The sequence below is a fragment of the Nycticebus coucang genome, chromosome 2 (genome assembly GCF_027406575.1).
Source record: "Nycticebus coucang isolate mNycCou1 chromosome 2, mNycCou1.pri, whole genome shotgun sequence".
Taxonomy (NCBI): domain Eukaryota; kingdom Metazoa; phylum Chordata; class Mammalia; order Primates; family Lorisidae; genus Nycticebus; species Nycticebus coucang.
Window position 1 is genome coordinate 143,056,210 of NC_069781.1, and position 12,108 is coordinate 143,068,317.

General features: G+C 40.1%; 2 protein-coding genes across 2 annotated transcripts in view; both read left to right on the forward strand.

Moving 5' to 3' along the window:
- Positions 1–12,108, forward strand: part of GABRG3 (gamma-aminobutyric acid type A receptor subunit gamma3) — a 774,385-nt gene that overhangs the window by 704,531 nt on the left and 57,746 nt on the right. The window lies entirely within an intron of this gene.
- Positions 4,757–5,979, forward strand: LOC128569195 (leukocyte surface antigen CD53-like). The gene has a single exon (XM_053567334.1). The coding sequence runs from the start codon at positions 4,757–4,759 to the stop codon at positions 5,327–5,329; it is 573 nt and encodes a 190-aa protein (XP_053423309.1). The 3' UTR covers positions 5,330–5,979.

Here is a 12,108-nt window from a genome sequence, read left to right on the forward strand (position 1 = left end):
GGAATCAGACGATTGCTATATTGAAATATTAAGCAATAATAATAATAATAAGAGTAAGTCTATTATAGAATGCTTTGACTCTGAGATTCAGTATGGAGTTATCGTTAACTTCTTCTTAATTTTTTTAAGTATCAAAAAATAGACAACTAATATTTATAAATAAAAGTAAAAGATAATTTTGAAAAACAGATCATGCCAAATCTTAAACACAATAGAAAAAGAAGAAATACTTCAAAATCATTCTACTTGATCTGGGTACACCTGATATTAAAATTGGAGAAAATATGGGTGGCTCCTGTGGCTCAAAGGAGTAGGGTACTGGCCCCATGTGCCGGAGGTGGCGGGTTTAAACCCAGCCCCTGCCAAAAACTGAAAAAAAAATTTAGAGAAAATATATTAATACAAAGGGAAAATTACAAACATATTTCACTTATAAATGAGGATGCAATATCCTAAACAACATATTAACAAGTTGAATTTAAAAATTAATGTTTAAGTAATGTACCTTGGTCAAAATTAAATCCAATTTATGTGAGAATTAGTCACTATTTTCTTTTCTTTTTTTTTCTTTTTCTTCTTTTCCTTTCCCTCATACCTTCCCTCCTTCTCTGTCTGCTCTTCCCTTCCCCCATGCCCCACTGTGTCATTAATTGTAATTAATTGTCTTCATATCAAAATTGAATACATAGGATTCATACTTCTCTATTCCTGTGATGCTTCACTAAGAATAATGTGTACCACCTCCATCCAGGTTAGTACAAATGCTGCAAAATCTCCATTTATTTATGGCTGAATAATACTCCGTGGTATACATATACCACAGCTTACCGATCCATTCCTGGGTTGAAGGACATTTAGGTTGTTTCCACATTTTGAGAATTGTAATTTGGGCTGCAATAAACAGCCTAGTACAAGTGTCTTTATAATAAAAGGGTTTTTTTTTTCTTGGATAGATGTCCAGTAATGGGATTGCAGGATCAAACAAGAGGTCTAGGTTGAGTTCTTTGAGGTTTCTCCATACTTCCTTTCAAAAAGGTTGTATTAGTTTGCAGTCCCACCAATAGTGTAAAAGTGTTCCTTTCTGTCCACATCTGCGCCAGCATCTGCAGTTTTGAGATTTTGTGATATAGGCCATTCTCGCTGGAGTTAGATGATATCTCAGGGTGGTTTTAATTTGCATTTCTCTAATAATTAGGGATGATGAACATTTTTTCATATGTTTGCTAGCCATTTGTCTATAGTCTTTAGAGAAGAGTCTATTCATCTCTCTTCTCCATTGATGTATGGGATTGTTGGGTTTTTTTCTTGTGTATTAATTGAAGTTCTATATAGATCCTAGTTATTAAGCATTTGTCTATTTTATCTAAATAAAATAGATAAACCTTTGGCTAGACTAACTAGAAATAAAAAAGTAAAATCTCTAGTAACCTCAATCAGAAATGACAAAGGGGAAATAACAACTGATGCCACAGAGATACAAGATTTAATCTCTGAATACTACCAGAAACTTTATGCCCAGAAATTTGACAATGTGAAGGAAATGGATCAATATTTGGAATCACGCTCTCTCCCTGCACCTCCAGGGAGCAGATACTCCAGGTGTTTGCACCTGCCTGAATCACAAGGAAATCTATATCTGCTCAGCCAGGCTGCTGCTCTCTGTCTCTATCCAGCAGGGAGAGGTGAGGCCTGACAACCTCGGGTGCTCGATGCTGGCTGGGTTGTGTTCACTCATTTCCAGCCCCGCCCCTGATTGATGTCACTGACAGAACAGAACAACTTTGTGGGAATTTGTTTCTGTCCCTGCTAAATTCCCCTGCCAAAGAGAAGCTGTTTTGAGTTCCCAGAACCTGTGCCTCAGGCCCTATCTTTACTCCTGCTGGTTTGTATTCGCAGAACAGTTAGCTGTCAGTTCTAGCCTCCTGCTTGTTCTTGTTGAATGTGAAAATTGGAGTTAGGGAAAATAGCCAACCCAATGATTTAGCAAAACACCAAACTCATTGAGGCCAAATGAGCAAATAGACAGATAAAAAGGGTACCAGACACACAAGCCCACAGATGCACAAACAATCAGAAACACATAGACATACAGACAACAACATGAAAACAACTACAATAAAAATAATGATAATTGTAAGATAATTGAAAAAAAGGTAAAAAACAAACAAAACGAACAAACAAAAAGCCTCTAAAAATCTGATTTAAGCACTCTCAGAAACTAACTACAGTGAAAATAATGATAATCATAAGATAATTGAAAATAAAAGGTAAAAAACAAAACAAACAAAAAAACTCTAAAAATCTTATTTAAGCACTCTCAAAAACCTCTAAAAATCTGATTTAAGCACTCTCAGAAAAAGGAGAAAAAAATGGTATTCATAAAAAATTAAAAAAGAAGGAAAAAATTAAAAATAGAACAAATAAAAATAAAAATATATATATGAAAATAATAATAATAAAATTAACAATAGCTCCTTTAAGAAAGTGATGAGGAAAAGAAAAGAAAAAAAAGGCACCAACCACAGAAATATTATTCTTGTATATATGTAGAAATATATATCTATATGTATGACGTAGGGATCAACTTTCGTAGGAATATATTTATAATGCAATATATTTTCTGGACACCAGGTGGCGCTGTGAGTGGTTCCCAGACTTATACCTGTTCACAGTTTACACTTTTACCATGGTAACTATCTTACTTGGCCGATCGCCATTTTGGAGTTTCTGTAAAAGTTTATTACCTAATTATTGTCCAACCTCAGCTGCTCTGTTCCAACAGCACTCTTATCTGACCTCCCAACTCGGGGCAGAGTCCACGCTTCACAAATTTTTCCACTCTGCTCCCACGTTCTCCTGTAAACTGGCAACTGCAATCCACTGTGGGGAAGGGTGCTGGTTGCCGCTGGTTTTAGCTGCTGCTTGCTCTCTCGGCTGCAGCACATAGAGATCTTATCCTCAGTTTTTGTGGCTCAGAGTCTCACTTTTATTCAATTTTCTTTTCTTTTCTTTTTTTTTTTTTATTGTTGGGGATTCATTGAGGGTACAATAAGCCAGTTACACTGATTGCAATTGTTAGGTAAAGTCCCTCTTGTAATCATGTCTTGCCCCCATAAACTTTTGAATCTGGACTTTTGAGTCCAGCCACCCACCAGTTCACCATACAGCCTGAACTGCCAGCCCATACCAATATTCCCCACCAGGAATTGTCCAGTCTATTTAATCACTCCTGTTGTTCTGGGGAAAGGTGTCTGCCATTTTGGACAATTCAAAATGTCTGTTTCCTGGGAGGGATCCCTTCCCTTCAATTTTCCATCGGTTGCCTAGCCCCTTGTGGCTCTGAGCAGGACCCCTTTTGGGTCAGTGAACTCGGCTCAGGAATTAATTTTCGTCAACTGGGTTTTGCCAGGAATTGCAAGCTGCTGTCCTCCGTGAGGGAGGGGCCTGCCAGCCAGCACAGCCCAGCAAGGAAAATCTCTACAACAGAGTCCATGGTTTTAAATTGCACCTCATATACAGCAATCCACTGCATGTCTCCAGCAGTCTGTCCACACCAACAATTCACGCAGGGAAAAGATCCAGATCCCCCTTCCTCTCACCTGATGACCTGGGAGAGGTGGGCTACACGTCCGTCCCATCTGCCATCATGCTCCGCCTCCAAGTATAATTGACCCTAAGTAGCTCTTTAAAGTTGTGTTTCCCTGGTTATCTCTGATAAGCCAGCTTGTTTACACTTTGGCTAATTTTTTTTACTACCAAAGTCTTCATTATTATTGAGAGTGCCCTAATTTTTCAACTTTCATACTTTATGATCTAAGTCAGTGGTTCTCAACCTTCCTAATGCCGCGACCTTTTAATACAGTTCCTTGTGTTGTGGTGACCCCCAACCATAAAATTATTTTTGTTGCTACTTCGTAACTGTAATTTTGCTACTGTTATGAATCGTAATGTAAATATTTGATATACAGGATGTATTTTCATTGTTACAAAGGGATCACAACCCACAGGTTGAGAACCACTGATCTAAGTAAAGCCTCTTTTCTGTGACAGTTTCAGAGCTTCCTCTCTCTATCTTGTTCATAATCAGTGAGCTGGTACTGTGGAGCTGGGTTGGGAACTACTGCCCCTCTTCTCTCAGAGTGACATCCATGTTGATGAGCAGGTTGCTGAATGGGATGGTGGTAGCCACTCCTCCTCTAGTCTTGCCTCCCAGGTATGGAGCCTCTGCTGTACTAGAGATCTGGGGAAAGAAAGGGTGATTCTTTCCCAGTATGCTTAGCCTGATGCACCTGAAGTGCAGCATCTACCCTGTGAATGGGGGCTAGCTGGAGGAAGTGAGCCTCCAACTGCTCCACCACTCCCACCTAGAATTCAGCCTTTACAACAGAGTTGGGATTAATGAGAGATGCTGATGACCACACAAACACACACACACACACCTGGGCCTCATTTATCCTGAATGGAGTTTCTGTTGTGCTGAATTAGGGAAGGGGTAAGAGTAGGAGTGTATGGTAGCTAACATAGACTATCTCTGTTCTTATTGGAATTTAGTAGATGTTCTTGAGTAAAGGTTTCTTCATTTACTATGTGCCCTCAGGGCAATTTCCAAACATTTAATTAAAAAAAAAAAAAGAGCAAGTTGAAGAAAAACAGGACATACTTCAGCAGTTTCAAGCTACTCATGCCCATTCTGGGATATTCTTGCCCTTTTTCAGTCCTTCAAGCAGAATTTGGCAGCTGAGACAAGGTTGGTAACATGGGCGTCCAGGGCTTGGTCCACAACAATTTTGAAGTGCTCTTCCATAACTTACCCTCCCTCACTCTCGGCAATGTGTTCATCATCGTGGGCTCCATTATCATGGTGGTTGCCTTCCTGGGCTGCATGGGCTCTATCAAGGAAAACAAGTGTCTGCTTATGTCATTCTTCATCTTGCTGCTGATTATTCTTCTTGCCGAGGTGACCTTGGCCATCCTGCTCTTTGTGTATGAACAGAAGCTGAATGACTACGTGTCTGAGGACCTGAGAAACAGCATTAACCGTTACTACTCAGACAACAGCACCAAGGTGGCGTGGGACTCCATCCATTCATTTCTACAGTGTTGTGGCGTAAATGGCACGAGTGATTGGTCCACAGGCCCACCACCATCTTGTCCCCGAGATCCAGAAGTGACGGGTTGCTATAAAAAAGCAAGACTCTGGTTTCATTCCAATTTCCTGTATATTGGAATCATCACCATCTGTGTTTGTGTGATCCAGGTATTGGGGATGTCCTTTGCACTGACCCTGAACTGCCAGATTGATAAAACCAGCCAGGCCCTAGGGCTGTGACCTGAAACTGCTCTGTGCTGGAGAGACTTGTTTCATCTCTGGAAATCCAAAGCCATTTATAGCATGAAGTTCTAAATGATTGCCTGCTGGACTGGCATCTTTGTTCTCCTCCCATATCTTCCCTGTGTAGTTCCCTGTCTTATAAAACCAGAGAAGAAGGTGTTGACCAGTATTTTCCATCTCAGTCAGCAAGACAACCTTCTACCCACTGATAGCAGCAGCCATGTCTCCTAAGGTGGTGAAACTAACACCTGTGTGGTTTTTGGACATAAGCAGCCAAGAGAACATGTGACACTAAGAGCTCAAGATCAAAGGTTGGGGTCCAAGATATTAATTTTTTTCATTTTCCTATTGTCAAATTAGTCTTCAGCTTCCAAATCATGCCCAGTCTGTTCTTCAAAGTCAAGGAAGAGACAAACTGAAGTGAGTCCTGGATCTAGATTCACTGGATCGTTGTCACAACCCTCTGTTTCTTTTTGGCTAGAGGCCATGGCTATAGGAATGACAGAGTACATTTTCTTCAAAGGGCCAGGTTTCATGTCACTTTCCTTATTTAAATGTCTTATTGGTTTATTTTATGTCTTTCTGAAAAAACTATCCAGTGTTCATATCCTGACTTCAACCAGTGTTTAGCTAATAATCCCATTCAAAGGAGTTCTAGTGTTATGTCTCTCTCAGATAAGGTTTTGTTAATGTACAATTTTAACTCTTCATTAAATAAAGTAGCTTATCATCTCAAAAAAAAAAAAACAAAAACAAAAAAACTAGTTTTCGCCAGTTCTGGTTTTTGCTAGGTGGGGTGTGGGCAAATGGAGTTGCCCACTCTACCATTCGAGGAGTAGATCTCAACATCATAATGGTTTGAAATGCATTTCCTTAAATAGATTTTTTTTTTTGTGGTTGCTGTCTATATTATATTATCTCTATATAACTTTTCATACTCTACTGGTATGGACATTTTATCAATTATGTAGTATAGAAACCTTTTACATTTCTTTACCCTCCATTTATAATATAATTGTCTTAAGTTTTTTTGCTACATTTTTGTTTATTTATTTATTTATGTATTTATTTTGTGGTAACAACATATAACATTACATTTACCATCTTGACCTGTACAGTTGAATGGTGGTGTTAAGTATATTCACATTATTACACAACAGATCTATAAAACTTTTTCATCTTGGAACACTGAAGCTCTCTATCCACTAAACACTAATTTGTCTTCTCCCCAGCCCTTGACAACCACCTTCCTATTTTCTGTCTCTGTGATTTTGACTACTTTATATATTTCATATGAATGGACTCATACTGTGTTTGTTTCGTGAGCAGCTCATTCTCCTTAGCAGAACACCCTGAAGGTGTGTGCATGCTGTAGCATGCAACAGGATTCCCTTCTTTTCTAAGGCTGCATAATATCCTGTTGCATGTTCATACATTTTCTTTATCCATTCATCTGTGAAGGTCATTTAGGTTACTTCTACCTCTTTTGCTATTGGAAATAATGCTGCTGTGATTGTGGGTATGCACTTACCTCTTTGAGATTCTTTAAATCTTCTAGGATACACACACATTTAGAACCACATCAGTTTTATGCTGCATCAGCCATCAAACATCAATTAGAAAAATTACAATGAGAAAAAAATCTGTTATATCTACTGCAGTTCTCTCCACTCACCTCTCCTCTCCTGTCTGCTGTTGAGTTCATCCATTGAGTTTTAATTTTGTTGACTGTACATTTCAGTTTTAAAATTTCCATTTGCTTCTTCTTAGTGTCCTCTGTGTGTTTGCTGAGACTTTCTGTTTTTTCTGTTTCCAGTATGTTTGTAATATTTTTTTTTAATGGCTGCTTTTAAAATCCACGTCAAATTCTCTTTATCTTTTTCATCTTGGTGTTGGCTTCTGTTGACTGTTATATTCTTACTTTGTGCAGAAAATTATTTTTCATTGAAAGTTGGGTATTTGGGGTGTTATATTAAAATATTTCATCAAGGGGTGGCACCTGTGCTCAGTGGGTAGCGTGCCAGCCCCATATACTGTGAGTGGAGGGTTCAAACCCAGCGCCGGCCAAACTGCAACAAAAAATAGCCAGGCATTGTGGCAGGTGCCTATAGGCCCAGCTACTCAAGAGGCTGAGGCAAGAGAATCGCTTAAGCCCAGGAGTTGGAGGTTGCTGTGAGCTGTGATGCCACAGCACTCTACTGAGGATGACAAAATGAAACTCTGGTAAAAAAGAAAAAATTCCATCAAGCCTCTTGTGACACTGCTCTGGTGTGAGGAAAGAGGGACGCTTCCTTCTTATTGACACTCCATGGGTGAGGTGCCCCTTGGTACTCCCGGGCAGAGGTGGGAATTGAAGTTCTCCACTGGGCCTCCGTTAACACCACTCTGCAGGAGGACCTTGGGTGCCTCATTGCTGCTCCCCATGTGTCTCCATTGGCACTGTGCCAGGGGGACCCATTTTCTCCCGGCAGGGATAAAGGTCCCAGCACCTCTCTTAGCTTTCTCTATGCCACACACCCGGGAAGATTGGGAAGCCACATTGCAAAGTAGCAGAAGTGTGATCTGCTTTCTTATCTGGCCATTGCAGGCATGAGTGAGGCTGGCGTAGAGCAGTTACTGTGCACAAGTGCTCTGCTCTTCCAGGCTGCTATTTCCCTTTGTCTTTGCCTAGAGAGCACAGACCTTTCTTGGGGGCCTTTCTTGGGTGTTTTTTTTTTTTTTTCCTATACCTGTCGTTGTTCCCAGCTGCTAGCTTTTTCCAGCCTGACTCACGTGATGCAAAGAAAACAACCCAAGAAACCACCTGTCATTCCTCAGGTGCCAGACGTCCATCCCTGGACAGTCTGTTTCTCCACATTTCAAAGTCTTACTTGGTGTATTTCATGCAGAATGTCTAGGTGTTTTAGTTTTACTTAGCATGGTGGGTATGGTAAGGTGCGTTATACTCCTTCTTCCAAGACCAGACACTCAAGATAGAAGTAAGTATAAAGCGGGTTTCAGAATAAGTCCTACCCAAAAGGAAGGATGACTTGACTGAGGCTAAACCTGTAATCAATCAGTGAAGGCACAACAGACACTCCTATGAGGCAGGCCAAAAAATGCTTGGTTACTCCAGTGGTTTGGAGATTTATGCTTTGTCTGTGTTTGGGCAAAGCAGTCTTGTTTGTTTATGATATAACGTGGTCATAGAATAGGCTTATCTGATGATGATATTCTGTGAAATTTTTATGCCCAGAAAGAAAACAGCAAGTCTAGCTGGGAGTGGCAGGCCAGGTCTCACCACACCTGCCAGTTGGCCCCGGCCAGTGGCCAGCACCAGAGGCTGTGTTTCTCCCTCTCAGAAACACAGTCCTCTCGGATTTCCTCTCAATACTGTTCCCCCTTGTGGCTTACACTGTTATTTTTTACATTGTTAGAATCTGTAAATGTCAAATTGTCTTTTAAAATCACATCTTCCAAGGTTGTTTTGCACTGGTTTATAGTTAAATAAATTCAGTGATTAATATGCTTCCTGAGATAATACGCCCTTCTTCTCTGAGCTCTTAATTGGAGCCAGTACTTAACTTGGATGGCTTTTGCTTTTAAGTAATTTGTTTTGTGGAAGATTCATGGATGACATGTTCTGTGATTTCTTTCCTGTTGGCAATGTCTGCCCATGTACTATTCTTCAATTATATTTTGACTGAATTACAGTTTCTTTCCCTCAGAATTCTGTAGACATTGCAGTGTTATCTTCTGGCCTTAACTATTATTTTGGAGAGCTTTGAGGCCAAACTCATGCTTTCACATTGGACACAATTTGCTTTATTAATGAATGCCTAAATTTCTCTATTCTTAAATGAGAAAATCATATATACATATGTATAAATCACATATATGTGTATATATATAAAGCTTAAATGAGGGAATGTTTCAGAGTTCAGTAAAGTATGCATTATTTCACTTGGCAGGTTAGGTATTCTTATTTTTCTGATCACAGTAAATTTTTGTGTATTGTATTTTTGGATGTATTATCTGTTTCATATTAGTTTTCTTACCTCATGAACATGAGTTTAATTTATGTTAGATTAACTTTTTTGGCTTTCATATTTTTATCTTACTTCTAAGTATGTTAATTCCACTTTCACCTGTTCACTATTCTCATCCTGACTTCCTCCAGGTCAGTTATGACTTTTATGATCATTTTTTAGTTCCTTAATGTTTGTAACACAGTTAATCATCTGCAGTAGGGATTTGGTTCTGAATTTGTTTGCTTAGGTCTGCAATCAAGCTATCCAGTATATCTCACTCTATTGTTCTCTTATCCCATTTAAAAATTATTTTTATAGATTTTTTCTTTGCTTTGCTACTGTGTAAATAAACTAAAGAAAATTCCTGTCATTCTGTGTGTGTGTGTGTGTGTGTTTCTTCCAGCTTTATGTCTTGACATGTGTTGATGATATATTCCTCTGTTCTCTCCTTTTTTTCTTTTCTTCTTCCTTTTATCTTTCCTTCCTTTCTTCTTTTCTTCATCTGGCATAGAGTATCTTTTCACTGTCTTCCCTCAGACTCAGAGTATTTGTCTCTTTTAAGTTATACCTTGCCTTTCCCTAGCTAGTCTGACTTATAAGAAAAGGGCTGGAAACTCTGCTTCTATAAATTCTCTTCTTCTTTCTGATTTTAAGTCCTTGTTGATGACAATATGTGTTTTTGTTTTCTTTTGTAGTACATTTTCTCCTTTACTTTGGTTATTTTGTGCCAACCCCAATTCCAGTTTCACTTCCCAAGTTAGTTAATCTTCTTTTCCAACTTTCTGGAAACCCGAGGCATTTCCCTTATCCCAGAGGTGGCAGCTTTACGTTTTTCATGTTTATCCTTTTGAGTTTCATTCCTCCATCCAGATGGCTTGTTCACTGACACCTATGACAAGCATTGCCTTTTCAAGGATGTGACTAAAATTAGTCCAGCCTTTGGCTACGACTTAGGCAAAAGATGTCTGTCCATTAGTTTTTTCTTATCAAAGAAACCTGCTCAGTTATAATGATGCTAAGCACAATTAGTGTGCCTTGGGACACACTTTTTTTATGTTCTTAATTACACATTAAAACAATAACTAAGAATCTCCAGGATTTAATTTGATAGAAAGATGTAAGCTTTGTGTGATTAATTCTAGGACCCTGAAAACCTGGGTCTGATGAGCTGTTTACCTTCTTCTGATTCTAATCACTAATTGATCTCAACTGGAACATTCCCCAGAATGCGTCTCGGGAAAGGAGTTGTAGAACGCAGTAGAGACTGGATTCCTAGTGCCTGCTGGTCCATTTCACTCCTTCATTACTGAAACAATAGCTCTGCATCTCCAGACACATACTGACTGTAAGCCATGCAGTCATCAGTGAGAGGCACATCCCATTAAAAAAAAAAAAAAACAAACATGTTCGCTCTCAATCTGAGGATTAGGGTTGCATTAGTTTTCAGAAGCTAACTCCCTTTGATGTAAAGCTATTGTTTTAATGGAAATGCTTATGTCTGAGTAAAAAGCATGGTTCTGAGAATATTTGGTAAGTAGTGAGCATTAGAACCAATGAAGCTTGTAACCCTATTGAAGAAATTAGATACAAATCAAAACAAATCAAAAATTTCACTCTGTCCTCATTATGAAAAGCAATAAAAGTGACACAGAGTGTCTACAACTTCAGCATATTTTAAAAACAAGGCTAACATGTGCTGATAGCTTCCCATGGCTAGGATTTGAGAGCTTCAGATTTACTAACCTATTTCATTCTCCTGATGATCATAAAAGTCACCAGTCCTATTAGAATTCCCATTTCACAGATGAAAACAGTAGGATACAAAGAGCCGAGCCACCCAGCCAAAATCCAGGCAGCACAGTGCCTCTGACTGCACTTTTCAATATTGTGCCGGCCTGCTCCTTTACTACATAAGAGTTGTGATGGTGGATGAATGCTTATATTGGCAGTTGTGCCAGGCACGGAGAGCACAGCAAGTTGGCAGGTGCTGAGAATAGGCCAGAAGGCCGAGACCAGGGTCCAGAGACATTCCTACATGTGGCTGTTCCTAAAGCCACAGTTCAGATGTTCACTCATCTAGTGTTTGACATCTATGAATCTTCAGGGGTGAGCAATGCCGCTTGCTAGGCATTGGGAGTGAAATAGTGAGTGAAGGAAACACAGACTGGGCTTCTCATCAGGAAGAAGGATGTGACTCACACAGTATCCCAGATAAGCACAGATTCACAGCTGTCGTGAACAGAGAAAACCGGAAGGTTCTCTGTGAGAAGATGTGAACAGGGACCCTGAGTTCACCTCGCCAGCCAAATGTGACCTTGGAACTAAAGCCCAAAGGTTAGGGAGGAACTCACCAGGCAGGGGCAGGCCTGACCCAGTAGAGAAGGTGGCTGTGAGTAGCTAGGCTGTTGGAAGACAAAGTCCTCCTAACAGGAGGAAGCACGGTGTGGCCCTGCTTCACAAAGAGGGTCAGTGTTTGGAACACACAGTGAGGAGTCACAGCAGGCCATAGGACTCAGGGAAGCATGGGTGCCTCTCTGTGTGGGAAGTATGCCTTTCATACCCACTAATTACAGCTGGCAAGAGGGTGACCAGGAAATAGCGAGAGGAACTTGGTAGACAACGAACTGAAGGGAGAAGAGACGCGGGAAGGGGGCGGGGGTAGTGAGACAGCCCAGACACTAACAAGCCTGGAAGGCCACATGCCCTGCCTGGGGGGCAGAGTTGGGAGGTAGGGTTGCTGGAGGCCTGGTTCCGAGCAGCTATCAG

What these genes read in the sequence shown, in the direction of transcription:
- LOC128569195 (XM_053567334.1), top strand. Translation starts at nt 4,757, where the DNA reads ATGGGCGTCCAGGGCTTGGTCCACAACAATTTTGAAGTGCTCTTCCAT.